The sequence below is a fragment of the Chrysochloris asiatica genome, unplaced genomic scaffold (genome assembly GCF_000296735.1).
Source record: "Chrysochloris asiatica unplaced genomic scaffold, ChrAsi1.0 scaffold00027, whole genome shotgun sequence".
Classification (NCBI taxonomy): Eukaryota; Metazoa; Chordata; class Mammalia; order Afrosoricida; family Chrysochloridae; genus Chrysochloris; species Chrysochloris asiatica.
Genome location: NW_006408545.1, coordinates 8,268,499 through 8,282,085, shown reverse-complemented (window position 1 = coordinate 8,282,085; position 13,587 = coordinate 8,268,499). Strand labels below are relative to the sequence as shown.

General features: G+C 36.7%; 1 protein-coding gene across 1 annotated transcript in view; it reads left to right on the top strand.

The window, feature by feature from the left end:
• Window positions 1–13,587, top strand: part of DSE (dermatan sulfate epimerase) — a 53,519-nt gene that overhangs the window by 26,150 nt on the left and 13,782 nt on the right. The window contains exon 2 of the mRNA XM_006839911.1: window positions 11,328–11,581. Coding sequence (XP_006839974.1) covers window positions 11,328–11,581 — 254 coding nt within the window. The remainder of the gene's footprint in view (window positions 1–11,327; window positions 11,582–13,587) is intronic.

Below are 13,587 nucleotides of genomic sequence, written 5' to 3'. Positions count from 1 at the left end.
TTTTGGTATAGAGAAATCCAACTGATTTTTGTATGTTGATCTTATATCCTGCTACTTTGATGAATCTTCCAATGAGGTCTAGTAGCCTTTTTACTGAGTCTTGGGGTTTTCTATGTATAGCATCATATCCTCTGCAAATAGGGAGAGTTTTACTTCTCTTTGCCAATTTGGATGCCTTTAATTTCCCTGTCTTGCCCTATAGCTCTTGCTAAGACTTTCAGCACAATATTGAATAGGAGTAGTGACAAAGGGCATCCTTGTCTGGTTCCTGTTCGCAGAGGGAAGGCTTTCAGTTTCTCGCCATTGAGAATAATGTAGGCTGTTGGTAAACCTCTATTTATTTTTAAAACTCTTATTTCCCTCTTTGTGCTTTGTAATATTCATCCTTTAAATTACTAGCTCCATCTTCTGTTGTGTCTAATCTGTCAATTTCAAATAGTGAGTTTTTTATTTCATGTAATTTGTTTTTTAGTTCTAGGATATTCAATTGGTTCTTTCTTACAGCTTCTAAATATCCTAGAATTTTTCTCCCCGTCACTCAGTAACATCTGTATAAACTGCAAAATATTTTTCACAGTTGTTTTAAAGCCCTTGTCAGATAATTCCAACATTTGACTTTTTTTCTTTTCTTTGGTTTAGGTTTGTATTTTGGGATCTATTTTTATAGATCATTTTTCTTTTGACATATACTCATATTTTCCTTCTTCATATAATCAGGATTTTCGGGCATTTGCTCAGCATACAGATTGAATAAATATGGTGAAAGAATACAACATTGGCACACACCTTTCCGGATTTTATATCATTCAGTGTTCCATTGTTCTGTTTGAACAACTGCCTCTTGGCTAATGTATAGGTTCCTCATGACCACAGTTAAGTGTTCCAGAATACTGTTTATCCTCAGTGTTGTCGATAGTTTGTCAAGATCCACACATTTGAAAGCCTTTGCATAGTCAGTGAAACACAGGTAAACATCTTTCTGGTATTCTCTGATTTTAGCCAAGATCCATCTGATGTCAGCAATGATATCTCTCATTCCATATTTTCATCTGAATCTGGCCAGAACCTCTGGCATTTCCCTGTAAATGTACTTTTGCAGACATTTAAAAATTATCTTTAACAAAATTTTACTTGTATGTGATATTAATGATATTGCCCTATCATTTCCACATTGCATTGGGTCACCTCTCTTTGGAATGGGCACAAATATGGATCTCTTCCAAACTGTTGACCAGTCTTCCAAGTTTCTTGGCATAGTTGAGTGCCTCCAGTGCGGCAACAGTTTGTTGTAAGATTTCAATTTATAATTCATTAATTCGTGGAGCCTTGTTCTTTGCCAATGCTTTCAGTGCACATTGGACGTCTTCTTTCAGTATTATTGGCTTTTGATCATATAATAACTCTTGAAATGGTTGAACATCAACCACGATCATTTCTTTTTGGTAGAGTGACTGTGTATTCCTTCCATCTTTTGATATTTTCTGTGTCATTCAATTTGTTGTCCAAAGAATCTTTCACTAGTGCAAGTCCAGGCTTGAATTTTTTCCTTGTTTCCCTCAGTGTGGGGAATGCTAAGCATGTTTCCTTTCTGTTTTATAACTCCAAATCTTTTTACATATCATTATAGTATTTGACTTTGTCTTCTTGCGCTGCCTTTTGAAATTTTCTGTTCAGCTCTTTGACTTTGTCATTTCTTCTATGTGTTTTAACAACTCTATGCTGGAGAGCAAATTTCAGTCTTTTCTGACATCCTTTTTGGTCTTTTCCTTCTTTCTTGTATTCTTAATGACCTTTTGATTTCTTCCTGTATAATGTTCTTGATGTCATCCCACAACTCTTCCTGTATAATGTTCTTGATGTCATCCCACAACTCTTTAGTGTCTAATGCATCAAATCTATTCTTGAGATGATCTCTAATTTCAGGTGGGATATGTTTGAGTTCATATTTTGACTCTCATGGACTTGTTTCAGTTTTCTTCAGGTTCAACTTTGCATATGAGCAATTAATGGTCTGTTCCGTAGTCTGCTGCTGGCCTTGTTTGGCTGATATATGGACCTTTCCACTATCTCTTTCTATAGATTTAGTCACGTTTTTAAAAAACTTTTTATTGTGAATCAAGTTAAAGTTTACAGATAAGATCATCAGTTTTACATTCAACAAATGTAAAGCCCTTCCATGTAGTAACAGTCATCCTAGTTTCTGTTTCCTTTCTGCCCAGTTTCCCATCTCTTCTTAATGTTGTCCTTAGGTATATGTTGTCCTTTTGATTTTGAATGATTGAACATTTCATCATTCAAAGTGAGCCTACCTTACTAGTATTACTAGTGTTGCTAGTGTTGCTGTTCCCCCTCTATACCAATCGATTGCTAGGGTGAGTTCCTTTCTAGACCTGAAGGTTGGTCAAAGACCATAGTCTCAGGTTCCGCCAGTCTCTTTCTGACCAGTAAACCCTGACTTTTTAATTTTTTTATACTTTTGAGTTTTGTTCTACATAGTGTGCTGCTTTATCCCAGACCTTCTTATGTGATCCTTTTCAGAGCAATTGACATTGGTACCTTGATAACATATGGTTCTTCTGGTCTCAGAGTCATGGAGACTGATGTTCACATGTTCCATTAGTTGGCTGGATTAATTGATACCATGCATCTTCATTTCTCATCTCTCTTCTTCTGCATATGGTGAGACCAATAACTGCACCTTAGATGGCCAGTCATGCTCTTTTAATATTCCCATATGCTACTTACCAAAGTAGAGAGCTCTGGTAGCGTAGTAGTTATGAATCAGGCTGTGAACCGCAAGGTCAGAAGTTCGAAACTACCAGCTGTTCCGTGGGAGAAAGATGAGGCTTTCTGCTCCCATAAAGATTTATAGCCTCGGAAACCCTGTACAGGGTTGCTATGAGTTGGAACCTATTCCACGGCACTTAACAACAACAACAACTTACCAAAGTAGGATGTAGAACATTGTTTTTGTGGACTATATATTATGCCAGTTGATCATTGTTGTCCCCTGAGACTATAGTTCTGAGCCCCCATTCTCAACTACTCATTGCCTTCAGATGTTTGATAATATCTAAGAAGTTTTCATTAATTTATATATATATTTGTTGTTGTTGTTGTTATTTTAGATCCAGTTTTATTACTTTTCAAATGACTATTCAGTTATTTCAATACCCCTTGCTGCTACAGATTTTTTTTTCCTTATAGTGATTTTTTTCCATCATATACTATATTTCTCTGTCTTGTATTTATTTCTGGACTTTCTACTTTGTTTCATAGGCATGCCTGACTATTCGCATATCAGTATCATATTGTTTTGCTTATTAGTGAGGTTTCATAGTATTTTTTTTTCCCATAGGGCTAAAAGAAAACATTACTCTTTTAAAGGATTTAATTATTTTCTTGCTATCAAATTGACTACTTCAGAACACAGTTTACATTTTCATTGGCTGATTGGTGACATTAATAAGTTGCACAACTGAACTTTTGTAAACAGATACACCATTTTACTATATAAATATGTTGTTTTTGTCATTAAGTGCCATCGAGTCGGTTCTAACTCATAGTGACCCTGTATAGGGTTTCCAAGGAGAGGCTGGTGAGCTTGAATTGCTGAGCTTGTGGTTCAAACTGACCTTGCAGTACTAATGAATTAACCCACAATACCACACCAAATATAAAGAATGTTAAATATATGAAAAAATAAGAGACTCTTTTAAATGAGAAAAACTGATTTTGTTTTTGTGAACAGTACAGATAAGTCAGTACAGGTTGGTTTCAGATTACATCAAATTCTTTCATAATCTGCCATTAGGATTTGATATGTAAGCCTGATTTTTCATCCCAGTCTTTTATGCTCTGCCATCGGGCTGCTAACCTCAAGTCGGCAGTTCAAAACTACCAGCTGTTCTGTGGAAGAAAGATGAGGCTTTCTGCTCCTGTAAAGATTTACAGCCTCAGAAACCTTGTACAGGGTCGCTGTGAGTCGGAACCGACTCCACGGCACATAACAACAACAAATTCCAGTGTAACAGGGGTCTGTCACCGAATTTGAATAATCTTGTTCATCATGTTTAGCCTTATTATCTTTTCAGATAGGATGCAAACCCTAAGAATGCTTGGTCACGTAAAAGGGGTTACAAATTGCACATGTTTCCATTTAAATAGCTTATGCTTGGGTAGCATACATGCTTACTTGGATCTTAAAACTTCATGTTAGTGAATGAAACATTACTTATCCCTTTTAACAACAATACTTACTCTACATTTTATTCTCATTAGCTTGGTATCTTTTGATGAACTCATTTTATCCACAGATCAGCTAGAGTCCTTATTTTATAAGTGAAAAAGAATGTTTCCCTTTGTTCACACTTTTATATAATTAACCCGGCAATATTCTGCTTGAGTGGAGTCAAGCTGACCTCAGTTTTTATATTACAGAATTTAATGATTGGGATATTGAATTTTTATCTTTAAAATGAAATTAAATGCTAGTATTCTGCTAGATGGAATTCCTAAATGGATATAAAAATATAGATTATGAAAGGAAACAGTCTTTTACATTTCAGGGCTATTTACTCTCCCCTGAATAGGTCTTAAACATATAGTCAATCATTCTATAATATTATCCTCCTAGCAAATTTTTTCAAATAGAAAGCAAAATAATGTTGTAAAAGGAAAGCCCATTGTCTGTTTCCTGGCTAGTTTAAGGGTCTAAATGAGCTGCAAGTTCAAACCCACCAATCCTTGGGCCGACTCTACATGGAGTAGTGCATTAGAAGGCCCATCAGAAGAATGGGGCGTGGGAACATTGTCTTAGGAGTTCTATACAATGAGTATCTGAGATGCTTTGAGTGTTCCCAGAGCAACCTTGTGGGTACCCGTCCTCTAATTTTTGCCATTTTCCCAGATTTCACATTTTAGTTCTGTCTTGTTACTGTTGTTGTTAGGGTCATGGAGTTGGTTCCGACCTTAGCAAGCCTGTACAGGGTTTCTGATGAGACATACCTAAAACTGACAGAGCTTGGAACCCTTTTATATTCTAACACAAAGGCCCTTCTGCCAAGCTCTTGTTGTTAAGGGCTATCAAGTCAGTTCAGACTCATAGTGATCCTGTATAGGGTTCCCAAGAAGCAGCTGGTGAGTTTGAACCCCAACCTTGTGGGTCAAACCAACCTTATGGTCCAGTGCTTATCCTACAGCACCACACCAGGATTGACAGAGCTACACCATGACTGGCTGCTAACTCTGCCGCTTTCTCCTGGTTCTTACTGCAAATTTGACTTTTCTGAAAGCATATGTAAACTTGATAACATTCCCCTTTCCAGGAGGAAGTAAAAGCAGTGCAAAGCTGAATATTCCTAGGTTTTTCCCAAAAAAAATTTTGTGTGATTTGGGTGAAAGTTTACAAGTCAGTTTTCCCTTCAACAATTCATACATATTTTATTTCATGTCATTGACTGTAATCCCTGCAATGTAACATCACTTTTCATATTTATTCTGTCTCCTTCCCTTCCTCCTTCTATTCTAAAGTTTCTGAACTTTGCCCTTGGGTAAATGCTGCCCTTTTGATCTCAAGTGATTGATTGTTCTAAGGTGTGCTGTACATACCTCACTAATGTTATTGTTCCCTTTATGTTGTTGTTAAGTGCTTTTGAGTTTGTTCCATTTATAGTGACCCTTTTTAGGGTTCCCAAGGAGTGAATGGTATGATGCTGTGGGTTAATGTGCCAGACTGCAAAGCCATTTGAACTGCAAGGTCGACGGTTCAAACTCACCAGCTGCTCATTGGAAACCCTTTACAGAGTCGCTATGGGTCGGAATTGACTCGATGGCACTCAACAACAACAACGAGTAATGGTGAGTTTGAACCACCTACGTTTGCAACTCAAACTAACCTTGTGGTCGAGAGCTTATCCTAAAGCACCATAGACTTGTGTATTTTTTGGCTCAAAATTGAGCCATAGTGGTGAGTTCATTTCCAGGCCTGCGTAGTGACTAAGGGCCATAGTCTCAAGGGTTCTACCAGTCTACGTCAAACTGGTAAGCTTTGTCATTTTTATGGTTTGGACTTTTGTTCCACATTTTTTCTCCCATTCTATCCAAGACCTTCTAATGTGATCCCTTTCAGAGCAGGTGGTAATGGTAGCTGGGCACTATCTAATTCTAGTCTCAGAGTCATGGAGACAGAGGTTCAGTGGTCTGTTAGTCAATTGGATTGTTTCTAGGTGTCTTTGACTTTCTTCACTTATCTTCTAGATGAGCAGGGACTAATAGATGCACTTTAGATACCCACTCACGACCTTTTAAGTCGAGTTGGTTCCGACTCATAGCGACCCTGTATAGGGTTTCCAAGGAGCAGCTGGTGCGTTTGAACCATCAACCTTGTGGTTCAAACCGACCTTTCAGTCCAGTGCTTTATCCCATAGCGCCACACCAGGACTCCATTTGTGACTATGTTATGCCAATTTACGTTGGTGTCCCTTGAGACCATGGTCCTAGGCACCCGGGCTCAGTGATTCATTCTAAAGGTGTTTGGTTATGTCTAAGAAGTTTTCCTAACTTTACCTCCTATGTGCTCTAGCACATTCATTGCTATATTTGTAGCAAAGGTAAATATGCATGTACAAATATTCTATGAAACATAAATATTTGAGAATACTCCCACACTCTCCACCCATTCAGCCTGCATGTCTATCTGTGTAATTACTCAGGTTTGTGTATATGACAGTATTTACTTCTGTTGCCTTTAACTCTTACACACCCCTCCCAGTGTCTTTCCTTGTCTATTTTGTTTTTTTCCCCAACTCTAACCAATAACTTACTCCTTCCAAACCTGGTCACCATCGAAGAATGCTTTTTCACTTTGAAAATCTTTTGATTTTTTACAGTAGTGGTCTCATATAAGATTTGCCTTTTGTGATTGACTCATTTCACTCAGCCTAATCTCCTCCAAACGTGGTATCACAGCCTACGATATGCACATGATACAACCTTGCTTGCTGAAAGCAAAGAGGTCTTAAAATACTTACTGATAAAGGTCTAAGACTACAGCCTACATTATGGGTTACACCTAAATGTAAAGAAAATAAAAATCATCACCACTGAATCAACAAATAACATCATGACAAGTGGAGAAAAGATTGAAGTTGTCAAATAGTTCATTTTGCTTGGATCCATAACCAATGCTCAAGGAAGCAGCCGAAAAGAAGTCAAATGACGTAGTGCATTAGGTAAATCTGCTGCACAAGGCTTCTTTAAAGTGTTCAAGAGCAAAGTTTGAGGACTAAAGTGCACCTAACCTAAGCCATGGTATTTTCAATAGCCTCATATTCATGTGAAAGTTGGACAATGAATAAGGAAGACTGTAGAAGAATTGAGGCATTTGAGTTATGATGTTGGAGGAGGATATTGAAAGTACCATGGACTTCCAGAAGAAAAAAAACAGTCTGTGTTTGAAGAAGTGCAACCAGAGTCTCCTTAGAAACCAAAATGACCAGACTTCGTCTCTCATACTTCAGACATAGTATTTATCAGGAGAAACCATCCTCTGGAGAAGGACATCATGCTTAGTAAAGTGGAGGGTCAGTGAAAAAGAGGGAGACCTCCAAGGAGATGGATTGGCACAGTGACAGCAACAATGAACTCAATATAGCAGCGATTGTGAGGATGGCATAGAACCCGGCAGTGTTTCATTCTTTTATACATAGAGTTGCTATGGGTTGGAACTGACTCAATGGCACCTAACAACAACAACAAATGTCCTCCAGTGTTCATCCATGTTGTAAGATGTTTCACAGACTCATTGTTATTTTATTAACATTGTGTAGTATTACACGTGTGCCTATACATTGTTAATCCATTCTTCCATTGATGGGCATTTAGGTTGTTTTCATATTTTTGCTCTTGTCAGTAGTGCTGTGATGAACATGGGTGTACATTGATCTATTCGTGTTTGACTCGTAAGATATATACCAAGTAGAGGGATTGCTGAAATATATGGAGTTTTTATTTCCAACCTATTAGGCAAGCGCCATACTGTTTTCCACAGTTACACCATTTTATAATCCCCAACACTCATGTAAGGATTCCTGTTTCTCCATACCCATGCTAGAATTTGTCATTCTTTGGGTTTTGTTTTTTGTTTTTGTTTTTAACTTTTCTATTAATGCTGGGGTGAGAAGACTGTATCTCCTATGTTAAATTTTTTATTCCACTTTACTTGAACCCCATTACCCTATAGATCAGTCTTCTCTATATTCTAGATTCTAGGCAACTGGGTTAAAAATTTATTTCCCTTTGGCTAAATTTTATAGGCTTTGCTCACAAAATTTAACATACTGCTAACTTTTAACATTCCTGGTTAGTTTTCACACTTAGCTTGCCAGAATAAAGTAAAATGAATCTCTATTGTATTAGATACATATATTTTAAAAGAATGGTAGTACATGATTCTTCTTTTTGGAGGCTATTTCCAAACACCAAAAGTCATTTGGTTGAAAGTTGAATGACTTTCTATTAGGTTAATGTCCTTAGGACTCTTTCATTATGAATTGACCTATTTGTATTTAAAAAAATAGAATTCTTCTTATTTTGGTGGCGTGGCCAAGGACAGAGCTGTGGCTTATGTATGGTAGATACAGCTGCTCTAACCTGTTAAGTTTATATGTAGCAATTTCTAGAAAGTTCACTGCTGTACTCTGGATATAAATAAAGTTCATTTTAAATGGATATGTAAATTTATAACTCATATTTAAAGCTTGTTTCGTGTTTTTAAAATTGTACTTACATAGATTTCTGGAGTCTAAAATAAACCAGATTTTAAATATGCATTGTCTACTTAAGAAAATTACTAAGTAAGTATTTTATAGGTTTGTAAAAATGTTATTCTGAAAACGAGAAAAAGAAGATGGGTTGTTTTATTGAGTGCTACTACTTTTTTGGAAAGATTGAGCCTAATTTAAACAAACGTAAAAATTATATATAAATTTGCCTATACCATGGATCAAATTATGCCCTTCAAAATATATATAGCTGCACATAGAAAGGAGTCCTGGTGTGGGGCCATAGGATAAGCACTGGACCGCAAGATGGACAGTTCAAACTTACCAACTGTGCCTCAGAAACCTTATGCATGGATTCCTATGAGTTGGAACTGACTTGACAGCACTTCATTAACAACAACACAGGATAAAGCCTGACATAAGATTTTTAGGCTTTAAACAGTGCTGGAAAACAGAACTAATAGCCATATCATTATAAGGGGAGTTACTCACGGTCTCATTGTTTCTAGTTTTTATTTCTAACATGCTGTGGATTAATTGAAATAAACATTCAGTTGAGAATCAGGACTCTCTTAGACTTTAAATCACCAACTTCTTTTTTTTTCAAGTATTGATTTTGACACCAGTGTGTTAATGAAACAGTATCAAATTTTAAACAATATAAGGAATATTCTATAAACTGTATTAATATTAAATGTAGATTTTCATAGATCATTATCTTCTACAGATTATCTGTATATGTGAAAAAAATCTAAAGAGCCACATTTTAACTCAAGTTTCTACAAATAAAAACAGATAACCTATATTGATACTGGACTTCTTTTTAATTGGTTATTTAATCAAGTAAATTGTCAAATTTTAACTAAAACTGATTTCTTACATTTTCTGCTGTTCATGATAGTCCAGAATTTCTTTGTGATAATGGAAAGCTGTGGCAGTGTGCTTCCAAAATGATTGCAGTCTTGAAACCCTAATGAGGAAGTCTACTGTTTCATAGGGTCATTAGGAGTTGGAATCAACTTGGTGGCAGTGGGTTCAAGTCAACTCTTGTTGAGAGGATTGCACAAGTGCTGTTCCTCATGACAGTTTGGAGACTTGGCTGTGCAGTATCTGCACTTTTTATGCTCAATTTATCACACAAAATATTAGAACGATGTGTACTCGAGTTGTTATGAAGTTAATATTCACTGCTTCATGAAGAACAATCTTAAGTCAACTGGTTTTTCTTTTCTAACTGTTAGAACATGATAACGCAGAATACAAGCCTTGCTTTTTTTATGGGAAATATTACATCTTAATTTCCACGAATGTTAACTGATATTTACATTTCAATCAATATCATCATATAACAATGTTGGTAGACTCTGAATCCTTGTCACACGTAGGTATCACATGTTTTTGTATCATTATGGTTCTAGAAATCTCAAAATATGCTCAAAACTACTTATAAATTCTGGTAGTTATTATCCTTGCTAATAAATCTTGTTCATTAATGCCTTAATAAAGATTCAGATGTATCACCATTTCAAAAAATCTATTTGTATTTCTACATATTATGTTTGAAACATTTTGAGAAAGGACCAAAACTTTCCAAGATTGCCAAAAGAGATTTATGGTTCAAAACATTAAGCTGTGGTTTAATCCCTAATTGAGGACTTTCTTCCGTTCACAGAGGTACAATGCCCTCATCCTTTGTTTCCCTCAGCAAGTACTCAAATACATCCTGTGCAGATGAGGAGGACTTTTGGGATCATTTGATAATGTTCTGATTGTAGAAAATCCTTTTTAGCCTTCTGGTTAGCATAGACAACAAAATTTAAAAAAATATTTACAGACTAAAGTAGTTAGTCAAGCAGACATTTTGCGTCCTAGAAATTTGACAGTACGTCACAGAAAACGCTTTTAAACTTCCCTGAAAGATCTTTTAAGACATTTATGACAGTGCAGTTCTTTTTATGGGAAAGAATGAGACAGAGAAATTCTGAGTTAGAATCTGCTCAACTCATTCGCTTCCATCAGCCTGTTATCTAACCCTCCATCATGGTGCTGACCAAGTCAATCTGTCCAGATTGAGAGGGTATGAACTATATAGGCCATGATCCCTATGAGAAATAAGGTAGAATATACGTGTCCCTGAGTTTTAGCAAGGCAGCCCTTACATCAAAATGAGAAACTCCCAGGCAGCGAAAAAGAGTACAGTGAGCAAGAATTCAATAGAAACTTAGGGGGAATTTTCCCTGCTGCTACATATTCTGTGCTTTAAATCTATGAATCAATTCTGTCTTTCATCAGGAGTGAAGAATATAAATTTTCAACATCCTGCTGTTGACAGAGCCAGTGAGAGTAAAGTGTTAACTGTAATTTTCACATTAGACACATTTTATGTTTGTGTCTTATGCAGATTGTGAAACCAATCTAGTATTGTTAAGCTTCTTGGATTATATCTTCCATTTTAGCTTTCAATTCTGAGAAATAGATACCTTCAATAGTTTGACGAAATCTGTGTGGCTTGTTCATTCATTCACTTTATTTCTTCTTCTACAGGTTAGTAAAAGATGCTCCTTGGGATGAAGTCCCACTAGCTCACTCCCTGGTGGGTTTTGCCACCGCCTATGACTTCTTGTACAACTACCTGAGCAAGATGCAACAGGAGAAGTTTCTTGAAGTGATTGCCAATGCCTCGGGCTATATGTATGAAACCTCATACAGGAGAGGATGGGGATTTCAATACCTGCATAATCATCAACCCACCAACTGCATGGCTTTGCTCACAGGAAGCCTCGTGCTGATGAACCAAGGTGTGTCTGGACTCAGCAAAGGGATGACTGAGCTGACATCAGTCATAGTTGTCATGTGGTGAACAATGCATTTTTATAATTGTTCTTGAAAACTTGTTTGTACTTGGGTATTAGCCAAGCCCTTGAGGTGAAGTACTACCTAGAGCATCTCTTAGCTAGTTGAGAGATATCTTTTTCCTAAATTCTGTTTATTAGCCTAAAAGTTATTTAATGATGTCTTTTGAGTGTCTTAGGTCATGTTCCTACAGCACAGCATGGCAAATATTCATTTCTCTATAGTGACTCTGGTAGCGTAGTGGTTACGAATCGGGCTGCGAACCTTAAGGTCAGCGGTTCGAAACTACCAGCCACACCGTGGGAGAAAGATGAGGCTTTCTACTCCTGTAAAGATTTACATCCTCGGAAGCCCTGTACAGGGTCACTATGGGTCGGAACTGACTCGACGGCACTTAACAACAACAATAGTGAACTATGACAGCAAAGACAACCAAATGGCACTTTAAAGGGCAAAATGGGTGGTTTTTACTTACAGTGAATGTTCCTAAGAGACAGCTGTATCATAACATCACTATACCTCTTTCTCAAAAGACTTCAAACAGCCAATGTAGATCATGTAGGTCAAAGTTAGAACCAACTTGTATGGGCTGTGCTGCTACTTTACCTTAAGGCATGACATAATTGTCAAGTGTTTCATTTTTTTGTTCTTATAATTCTGACTTAACCAGGACTCCTATGGAAGTCTCTAAATGAATTAATAGATTGAATTTTTTTAAAGCAGTTTTTAAACTACAATTGATAGAATATAAAATATATACTTGGAGTAAACGTTCTAACAATATTCACCCTAACAATTAGTAAATATTTTATTTATAGTCAAATTAACCTTATAAGGTAGCTGGGGTTTGGATTCAATTCTAGCCATTTTCCAAGATTAATGTTTTTCTACTGCATTTAGTTGTCTCTCCAAGAAATGAAATTCAAGCTAAGGACTACAAGGTGAGTTTCCATCCTAGCTCCCTTTGCCTCCTGCCCTCACAAAAACAAAAATAAAATAAAACCAAACACAAATAAGACCTAGTGCAAACACCCACCATCAAATCGTGTAGTAAATTTCAAAACCCATGAAAACGTATCATCATAAAAGGATAAAAAGTACCTTATAATGAACCAGATCTAGCTCAAGACTTGGGATTTTAATCTAGTATAGTTTTATTTTCTTAAATAAATATTTAGTTCTTTAAAGACAATAGAACTTACATCTTTTCTGTGTCTGGACATAATATCAGTAATAACACTGTATCAACAGATGATTTACTTGCAATGACAGATGACTTACACCTTAACGTATACAAAGAAGCTTCAAAAAGTTCATGGAAAATTTCAATTTTATTTTAACTCCATTTTTCCACACACTTTTTTGAAACCCCCTCCTGTGTTAGTACACATTGCCTCATATCTCTTGAACAGGATTGTTAAAAGGAACAGACAAAGAAAATGAGTTTATATCCTAGTCATAGAACAGTGATTATAGATCCTGATTGTAAGCACCAGTAAAACTGGTGTCAGGTTCAATATGGAAGACACGTGAGAGAAAAAATGGTGAAGATGATTGAAATTTTAAAACTGAATGATTAGAGAATAGAAATTGAAAACTAACCAGAAGGCTGGCTTGTCAGGTCTGGAGCTGGCAGAAGGAGGCAGGGAACAATTAACAAGAATCTCTGGGCAGCTGAGCTTGGGAACAGTACTGTCCCTATGGGTGTTATCCTGCAACCTTGGATTTCAGCCAGGAATTGGTGGTACCTGGGCCTCTGCAGGCCCCTGTACCCAGCAGATCATGCCAACCTTGGAAGAGAGTTCAGCACTGATGATGACACATGTGAAATGTGGGAGTGAACCTGGAAGACTCCACCCACATTAGAAGGCAGTCACAAGAATTATAGAAAGCTAGCATTTCAAAGTCTAGATAGTTTCTTCTCTTTTTCAAACTTCTGATTTTTAGTTGA